The 10,425-nt window shown below is 33.2% G+C and overlaps 2 protein-coding genes across 2 annotated transcripts; both read right to left on the reverse strand.

Moving 5' to 3' along the window:
- Positions 1 to 2,013: 2,013 nt before the first annotated feature.
- Positions 2,014 to 2,640, reverse strand: LOC112797176 (agamous-like MADS-box protein AGL80). The gene has a single exon (XM_025840014.1). It carries the CDS (start codon positions 2,638 to 2,640, stop codon positions 2,014 to 2,016), a length of 627 nt encoding a protein of 208 aa, XP_025695799.1.
- A 4,970-nt stretch (positions 2,641 to 7,610) lies between these two features.
- Positions 7,611 to 8,237, reverse strand: LOC112701745 (agamous-like MADS-box protein AGL80). The gene has a single exon (XM_025752865.3). The coding sequence runs from the start codon at positions 8,235 to 8,237 to the stop codon at positions 7,611 to 7,613; it is 627 nt and encodes a 208-aa protein (XP_025608650.1).
- Between the last annotated feature and the right edge of the window lie 2,188 nt (positions 8,238 to 10,425).

A 10,425-nucleotide genomic window follows, 5' to 3' on the forward strand; every position in this document is an offset into this window, starting at 1 on the left:
TCATTGCACCAATTTTTTTTAATTGGGTCCCTACACTGTTTTTTCCTTTTATTTAGGTTCCTATACCAATTCTTTTTTTTAGTTGGGTCTCTATAAAATTAAGCCAATTACTACTAAGAGGGACTTAATTGAAAAAAAAATTAGTGTAGGGACCAATTAAAAAAAAAGTATAGGGACCTAATTGAAAATTTTACGAAACTATAGAGACCAACAAAGTAACTAAACCATAATCTTATGACCAAGAACATTTTAGAGTAAATTATAAAAGATTTATTTTTCAATATTATGATCATTATCATAATGATAAATCTAAAAATTTAATCAAAGATCTTATTATATTAACCCTTTAATATAATACCAATAACAAATTATTTGACACATGATAGATTGATAAATTGAATTGTGGTTATACTACTTATTCCCAACAAATTAGGATAATATTTTATTTTTTAAGAGCAGTAATTATTCATTTTATAAGTTATACTTTACACAAATCTAAGCATACAATTATTGATCAAGCTAACAAATAAATGATAGAGTAATGTTACATGATCAATAGAATTTATCATTTTCGGTCAATGGATAACCAACAATAATATTTTTATACCTAATATCCAAAAAATATGGTATTAACTAAATTTAAACCCTAAACTCTAAACCTTAGATCCTAAGTATAAAAATAAAGTTTTGATTCAAAGTATTGGCTAACACTAATACAAAAATATTATACCTAATATTTCTCTATGTGGTGTGAGAACAAGTTTTCATTTGTTAAAAAATTCTATTTATTATTAATTATTTATTACAAACGGGTATATGTTAGAATAAAAATCATCCAAAAATATAAAAAAGTCGATCACCAATAATCCAACTATCATGTATATATTTATTATTTTTGTACATTAGTTTAACAAAATTAATTAATCATTATCAGAATAATTAAACTTAACATAATAGAATAATCAAACATTTTATGAAAATATAATTAACTTTTTTTTATAAACACTAAATATGTATGAAAAATACTAGGAGACCAACACTTCTAGGAGAAAAAAAAAAAGAAAAGATGGTTAATATTAGTTTAAATTAAATGTAAGACACACAAAAAAAATATTGACTACCTAATACTTAGGCTTGTAAGGATGATGAGCATTGTTATTTGTAAGATATTATAAAAATGGGAACCAAAGTATTGGATGGAGATATAAGTTTCCCTCTTGAAAAGAATTGGAATAGAGACGAAGACTATGCCTAAGTATTATAGACTATAGAGTGAGTTATTGAAAAGGATTACACACAAGAGAAGTCTTCAAATGAATTTTCTCATTATGGTGAATGTATGTCATCACTTCCGTGAAATATATGTTTTTAATTTTATAGTGGCAAATGTGTCAAATATCCTATTTTATATCTTTGTAAATTTTCATGGTCCAAAAAGTAAATTAGAAAAGAAAAAAGTAGAGGAAAAAAGAAAGAACACTTTTTTTTCAGTTTCTTGCGGTATTTTTTTTAGTCCGGTAGGCTAAGAATTAATCTATCGTGAATCAAAGTTCTATTTAAGGATTTGCAGCTGGGCCATAGATTGATGCATGTATAAGACGAGATTTGAATATCCGATACTTATTTAAGCAGACTAGTGAGCTAACCACTAGCTAGATCAATTCAACTTGGTTAGAATACTTTTTTTATTTATACTTAAGCACTCATTAAGCAGGAAAATGAAGAAAATGTACATCAAATTAAAAGATCCAAAAACACTAATATAACTTCATCAAATACCCCACAAATGATAATACTTCTTACCACCAATACATTTCATAAGAAAAAGTACACTCTGAGTTGTGCAAAAGAAAAAAAAACATGCATAAAAAATTCAAAACTACTAAACTATGATGGTGTAAGAAAGAGACATCTAATAATAATAATGACAAACATAACATTAAAATCAACCGACATGGGACAAACTCATCATTGCACACCCCACTAAGCATGGTTGGTTGGTTTGTTTGTTTTTCAAGGATTGAATGGGGTTGGGCAATAATCATTTTGGAAATTATTAGCAGCATCCACAAATGGAAATACACCACCATTGATGATATTGTCCACTTGAGCTTGCTCTCCATTGATGGTTGCTACTCCATTATTATTGCTACTAGTCCCTTCTTGCCCTTGAAGCTTGCTCATTTGCTTGTTGACCTCGTTGATATTTTGATTAATGATCCATGCAAGATCATTGAGATCAATCATGGTGGCATTGTCAAGGGATTGGTACCCACCTAAGGATTGAAACATGAGATTGTTCATTTCTTTCTTTCTATTCTCATTCTTTAATTTCTTTAGTTGATCTTGGCCTTTTTGGATTCTTTGTCTCAAGAAGCTTTCTTGAGACATCATTTTCTTGTTTTGTTCTAATTCAGGCATCTCCTTAAATCTAGAGATCACTCGGTTCACCCCTGATGGCGACGGCCATACTTCTGGTTGTGGATCATCAGAGCTATAGATTATAGCACATGCATCAACCCCACAAAGAGTGCTAATCTCATCAACCTTTTTTATCAGACCACTTTTCCTTTTCTTTTGTGTTGCCCTCCTCTTTGAGTCATTTGCTATATATTTGAGCTCTACTTTCTTTCTAGCCATAAGGATGATATGGTGATCAGAAAGATGGAAAATCAAGAATGAAAAGTTATTGATTTTTATTGTGACTCAATTTTTGCTATTGCTCTATTTATGTTGTTTATATAGGATAAATTTTTGATACGCATACAAGTTGAATATCTTAGGTAGCATGTATGTGCATGGTTGCCATTGTACAAAAATTCCTTATTTAATTAGAGGGAATTTAAAATAGATTTTCTTTAAATGCATTGCCATATGTGGACGATATCAGAAATCTAAATCCTTTAATGTTTCGTAACAAACAAAATAAATGGAAATGTTTGATAATAAAAAATATTAGTCAAAAACAGTTAAAGTTTGTCTTATTTAACATTTATTAATTGTTAACAATTAATATATGCTAAATTAAATAAGATAAGTTATGACCTTTTTTTATCTCCTTACCAATATCGCAAAATAAACTTGGGTAAAATACTGTTTTGGTCCCCAACGTTTAGGGTGAATTTTATTTTGGTCTCTAATGTTTTAATCATCCTATTGTTATCCCAAAACGTTTAAAATGACGTCAATGTTATCCTATCATCAAATCCTTCACTAAAAACTAATGGAATTGACATACTGCTAATAATGTTTTTGTTAAAAGTATGTTTGCTCAACCCTCTTCTCCTACCTTCATTCTCTTAACAAGCCCAAATCTCATTTTTCTATTCGTTTTTTTCTCTCCCTTTTACATTATTAATTCTTCAAGAGGAGTTTGAGGAGGAAGAAAAAGAGAGTAGGAGAATGGAGTTTGGACTTGTTGATAGGGTGGAGGAGGAAAAGGGGGTTGGACAAATGTAGCTTTAATAAAAGCATTATTAATAGTACATCAATTTCGTTAAGTGTTAGTGAAGGATTTGACAGTGGGATAACATTGATGCCATTAAACATTTTGTAATAAAAATAAGATGATTAAAATGTTAGAGACCAAAATAGGATTCACCCCAAATGTTAGGGATAAAAATAGTACTTTACCCAATAAACTTTTGAGTAAATTACCAATTCTGTCCTCGGATTATCAGAACGGTGACAAAAATAACCTCCACTCGTATTAACAACAAAAATACACCAAAAATATTGAAAAACACTACAAAAATATCCGCTCGTAAATAAAAATATAATCTGTTAACAGAGTTGGCTGAGCTATCAAATGGATTTCGTTACACTTATTCTTCTGCTTCTCCTTCATTCTCCCTCACTTCCTCCCTCCCCCAAACCTCCCAAAAAGAGCTTATGCCTCACCCTCTTCACTCTCACACCCGCTTTCCGTTCCTTTTTTCTTCTCCCTTCTTTTCACTTTTACTTCTCCAACACACAGAACAGTTGCTCATCAACCCATGCCACTTTCTCTTTTTCTTTGTCTTCAACGGCAGAACCTCATTGTCGCCACTACTGCTTGCTTGCCTCCCCTTCGTTGTCATAGTTCCTTACCTTCTTCACTGTCCCAGTAAATCTCTCGATCTTTCCTCTTAGATTCGTGGTAGCGCAAAATTGTGAACAATACTTTTCACAACTCTCATAATCCCCGGTCATGAACCCCAAAAACTTGGTGTTCAATACCATGGCATTAACACAACTTCGCACAACTAACCAGCAAGTGCACTGGGTCGTCCAAGTAATAAACCTTACGCGAGTAAGGGTCGATCCCACGGAGATTGTTAGTATGAAGCAAGCTATGGTCATCTTGTAAATCTTAGTCAGGCAAACTCAAATGGATATGGTGATGAACGCATAAAAACACAAAGATAAAGATAGAGATACTCATATAATTCATTGGTAGGAACTTCAGATAAGCGCATGAAGATGCCTTCCCTTCCGTCTCTCTGCTTTCCTACTGTCTTCATCCAATCCTTCTTACTCCTTTCCATGGCAAGCTTATGCAAGGGTTTCACCGTTGTCAGTGGCTACCTCCCATCCTCTCAGTGAAAATGTTCCTATGCTCTGTCACAGCATGGCTAATCATCTGTCGGTTCTCGGTCAGGCCGGAATAGAATCCAGTGATTCTTTTGCGTCTGTCACTAACGCCCCGCCTGCTAGGAGTTTGAAGCACGTCACAGTCATTCAATCATTGAATCCTACTCAGAATACCACAGACAAGGTTAGACCTTCCGGATTCTCTTGAATGCCGCCATCAGTTCTAGCCTATACCACGAAGACTCTGATCTCACGGAATGGTTGGCTCGGTTGTCAGGCGAGCACTCGGTTGTCAGGCGATCAACCATGCATCGTGCAATCAGGAATCCAAGAGATATTCACCCAATCGAAGGTAGAACGGAGGTGGTTGTCAGTCACACGTTCATAGGTGAGAATGATGATGAGTGTCACGGATCATCACATTCATCAAGTTGAAGAATAAGTGATATCTTAGAACAAGAACAAGCGGAATTGAATGGAAGAACAATAGTAATTGCATTAATACTCGAGGTACAACAGAGCTCCACACCTTAATCTATGGTGTGTAGAAACTCCACCGTTGAAAATACATAAGAACAAGGTCTAGGCATGGCCGAATGGCCAGCCTCCCAATGATCTAAGATAGCATCAGAACAAAGATAACTACCCCTCGATGTCTCAATACAATAGTAAAAGGTCCTACTTATAGAAAACTAGTAGCCTAAGGTTTACAGAAATGAGTAAATGACATAAAAATCCACTTCCGGGCCCACTTGGTGTGTGCTTGGGCTGAGCAATGAAGCATTTTCGTGCAGAGACTTCTCTTGGAGTTAAACGCCAGCTTTTATGCCAGTTTGGGCGTTTAACTCCCATTTTGGTGCCAGTTCCAGCGTTTAACGCTGGGATTTCTGAGGGTGACTTTGAACGCCGGTTTGGGCCATCAAATCTTGGGCAAAGTATGGACTATCATATATTGCTGGAAAGCCCAGGATGTCTACTTTCCAACGCCGTTGAGAGCGCGCCAATTGGGCTTCTGTAGCTCCATAAAATCCACTTCGAGTGCAGGGAGTTCAGAATCCAACAGCATCTGCAGTCCTTTTTAGTCTCTGAATCAGATTTTTGCTCAGGTCCCTCAATTTCAGCCAGAAAATACCTGAAATCACAGAAAAACACACAATCTCATAGTGAAGTCCAGAAAAGTGAATTTTAACTAAAAACTAATAAAAATATACTAAAAACTAACTAGATCATACTAAAAACATGCTAAAAACAATGCCAAAAAGCGTACAAATTATCCGCTCATCAATTCGCCATCGCCATCGCTGTTTTCTTGCCACCCCTCCATCGTTGTCAGGAACCTGTCTTGTAGCGCCTTACTCTTCTCTCTCGTAGTAAGCCAGTAGCGGATAGTCCCTCTCTCTCGAGGGCGGTGAGGAGCTCTCTCTCCAGCTCTTCTCTTTTGTCATTCTTTCTCTTTAGATTCTATTTTTATTATATTATTAAAAAAAGCATAATGAAAAATTATGAAATTGCTGATTATGGATGATTATTACTGATTATGGTTGATTATTACTGTGGATGAGATGAAGAGGGTGAGGTGTTAAGTCTATTCTGGGAGGTTTGGAGGAGGGAGGGAATCATTGAGATGTTGCTTATAGTTGTTGTAATTGCTTTGGGGAGTGAGAGAGGACGGGAGGAGAGGGTAGCATCACTGCAGGCGCCATCGTTGAGGAGAGAGAACCAGAACAACAAGTAGAGAGAAAGATAGAGGTGGCGACAGAGATGAATCAAAGAAGGAGAAGTGGATGAGCAAGATGACACTGGCATAGAGCAAGACCATTGTTGTACTTGAGGGAGAGAAACTGTGGAAGAAGAGGCGACATCGTATTTGATGAGAGAAATAGTGAGGAAGATGTTGTTGTTGCAGGAGCTTCTGCTAGGAAGATGATATTGTTGTCGTTGTTGTAATTTTGGGATGACTGAGATATGTTGTTGTTGTTGAAGCTTGTAGCGGCTTCTGGGAGGTTTAGGGGAGGGAACGAGTGACTGAGATGTTGTTTATTGTTGTTGTAGTTGCTTTGGGGAGGGAGTGAGTGAGGGAGAATGAAGGAGAAGCAGAAGAAAGGGTGTAACGGACTCCGTTTGACAGCTCAGCCAACTCTGTTAACGGAATAGATTTTTATTTATGGCCGGGTATTTTATAGCATTTTCTAATATTTTAGGTGTATTTTTGTCGTTAATAAAGGTGAAAGTTATTTTTATCAGCATTCTAATAATTCGAGGGTGAAATCGGTAATTTACTCTAAACTTTTAAAACTTTACAATACAAGTCAATAAGGTGTACTAGTGTAGACTTTAAGTAAAAAACAACTAATATTGTTATGATTAATTTTGTAGTTTTTCCTTGTTGGAAAGCAATTCTGTTTTATTACTTTTTTCCTATTTTTTTATGTTTTCTAAGAAAATTCACTCTATTTCTAGAAAGATGAACTAACCTCCTATCCTAGGGTCTCTTTTTTTTCGGTTTTCTACGGTATTTCTTTAAGATGGTAGATTAAAAACTAATCCGTCATGGATCAAAGTTCCATTTAAGTGTTTGTCGCTGGTCAATAGATTGCTGCATGTACAAGATGATATTCGAATTCCCGATACTTATTTAAAAGGACTAGTGAGCTAACCACTAGTCCAATTCAACTTGATTAAAATGCTTTTTTTAATACTTATGCACTCATTAAAGTTCCAAAACAGGAAAATGAAGAAAATGTACATCAAATAAAAAGATCCAAGAACACTAATAGAACTTTATCGAATACCTCACAAATGATAATTCTTCTTACCACCAATACATTTCATAAGAAAAAAAGTACACTTGTTGCAAAAGAAAAATAAAACATGCATAAAAAATTCAAAGCTACTAAACTATGATGGTGTAAGAAAGACACATCTAATAATAATAATAATAATAATAATAATAATGACAAACATAACATTAAATCAAACAACATGAGACAAACTCATCATTGCACCCCACTAAGCATGGTTGGTTGGTTTGTTTGTTTTCAAGGATTAAATGGAGTTGGGCCATAATCATTTTGGAAATTATTAGCAGTATCCACAAATGGAAACACACCACTGTTGATGAGATTGTCCACTTGAGCTTGCTCATCATTGATGGTTGCTACTCTATTATTATTATTACTAGTCCCTTCTTGCCCTTGAAGCTTGCTAATTTGCTTGTTGACCTCCTTGATATTTTGATCAATGATCCATGCAAGATCATTGAGATCAATCATGGTGGCGTTGTCAAGGGATTGGTAGCCACCTAAGGATTGAAACATGAGATTGTTCATCTCTTTCTTTCTATTCTCATTTTTTAGTTTCTTTAGTTGATCTTGGCCTTTCTGGATCTTTTGTCTCAAGAAGCTCTCTTGAGACATCATTTTCTTACTTTGTTCTAATACAGGCATTTCGTTAAATCTAGAGATCACTCGGTTCACTCCTAATGGCGATGGCCATACCTCTGGCCGTGGTTCATCAGGGGTATAAATTATAGCACAAGCATCAACTCCGCAAAGAGTGCTAATCTCATCAACCTTTTTTATCATACCACTTTTCCTTTTCTTTTGTGTTGCCCTCCTCTTTGAGTCATTTGCTATGTATTTGAACTCCACTTTCTTTCTAGCCATAGTGATGGTATGGTGATAAGAAAGATGGAAAATGAAGAATGAAAAGTTATTGATTTTTATTGTGACTCAATTTCTGTTGCTCTATTTATGTTGTTTATATAGGATAAATTTTTTATATGCATACAATTGAATATCTTAGGTAGCATGTATGTGCATTGTTGCCATTGTACAAAAATTCCTGATTTAATTAGAGGGAATTTAAAATAGATTTTGTTTAAATGCATTGCCATATGTGGAGGATATCTGGAATCTAAATCTTTTAATGTTTCGTAACAAATAAAATAAACGAAAATATTTGATAACAAAAAAATATTAGTAAAAAATAACCAGAATTTACTTTATTTAGCATTCATTAATTGTTAATAATTATTAAATGCTAAATTAAATAAGACAAGTTATACCTATTTTTTTATTTTCCTAACATTATCATATAATAAACTTTTAAAGCTTTACAATACAAGTCAATAAGATGTATTGGTGTAGACTTTGAGTCAGAAACAGCTAATGTTGTTATGTTCGTTGATTATATTTTGTAGTTTTTCCTTTTTGGAAAGTAATTCTCTTTTATCACTTTTTTCCCCTTTTTTTTAATTGTTTTCTAAGAAGATTCACTCCATTTCTAGAAAGATGAACTAACCTCTCACCCTAGAGTGTCTTTGTAAGGATAATTTGTGAAGAAATCAAAATCAATTTTGATTCGTCAATACGATGAAAATGAATGTGCATAAATTAAATTAAATAAATATTAAGTTGCAATGATGATAATCTTAATTATTGAAGAATATAGTAAAATCACAAACCAAAGTTACAAGTGTCTAATTACAAGAATCATATTATAATATAGTTAAAAATATTGACTAATTCTTATATTATGATCATTATGACAAGTAATATACATCTTGTTTACAAGTTGCATAGTTGAATGTCTTTTTGCCTACACGAAAATAATATAAAGAGGTAGTTTGATCTCAAATTTATATATCATTTTATTAAGAGTTATAAGTCAGTTAGTGAGTGTTAAAGAACAAATTATTAGATATTTTTTTGTATTTTTATATTTGTTTTGTGTATAAAATCATTAGTTATTCTTTTGGTTAGATATAATTGATTTTGTACTTTTGGATATTCCTTTTGTATTTGGGTTGTGTATTTACACTATTTAATTTAGTATTTTCGATATAATTGAGACTTGATTTTAGGTGAAGTATGATAAGTTACCACTTTAATTTGTATCTCTGTATTAGAAATTTAGTTAGCATAGAGTGATTATCCGATTTTATAACTCTACTATATTTTATATATTTCTTTAGTAGAATTTTTGGTGTTCTTTTTTGTGTCAATCGTGTAAATTTTACGTTTTTGCTTGCACGAACTATTTTCTATCACAAATTTTTTTGAATAAATGTTATGAACATTGTATTGTTTTGGAAATCAATTTTTTATATTTGCATTGTAAATGAATGAGAATTGAATTGATTTAACTGTAGAATTTTACATTTTTATTCTCTATTCTCTAATATATTACAAAATCTACCACCACTATAGAAGTTTTCCTGGTCACTACTAAATTGTCGAGATCATTCGAGGTCATCCAATGGTTGACCAACCTTGTCCATCGGTTTCGTGTTTGTCACCTACGTTGGTTGGGCAGTTACTTGGGATCATCTAGTTGATAGTTGGGATCATTTGGGAGTTAGCCAAATAGTTGGTCGAGGTTTAACTGAGATTGACTGGCTAGTTAGCCAAGGTTCGATTGATGTTGTTGCTTTAACTTGTTTATTTTTTTCGTTCTTACTTTTTTTTTTTTTGGAAAGTGAAGAATTAAATTGATGTTGTTGCTGTTATATTTGGGGATTTTGATGAGTTTATTAATCCTAGTGAAGGAAGTAGTAGGAGTATTAGTAAGAGAGGAATAGAATAGTTTAAATAAACAATAGATGAAGGGGATGGAAGTAATGAATATACTATTAAGTGGTAGAAAATTTACATGGAGAAAGAGAATGTGTGCCAACAAAATTGATAAATTTTATATCTGTCCAAATTGGGGAAGATTTTCAAGTTTAAAGGTTGAAGTAGTGTAATACTCAAAATATATCGTGTACCACTTATACTTGAAGAGAAGAAGGTTGATTGACCATTCAAGGTTCTAGATGTTTGGTTCTCTCACCCATAATTTAAAAAAGATGTT

The sequence above is a fragment of the Arachis hypogaea genome, chromosome 1 (assembly GCF_003086295.3).
Source record: "Arachis hypogaea cultivar Tifrunner chromosome 1, arahy.Tifrunner.gnm2.J5K5, whole genome shotgun sequence".
Lineage (NCBI taxonomy): Eukaryota > Viridiplantae > Streptophyta > Magnoliopsida > Fabales > Fabaceae > Arachis > Arachis hypogaea.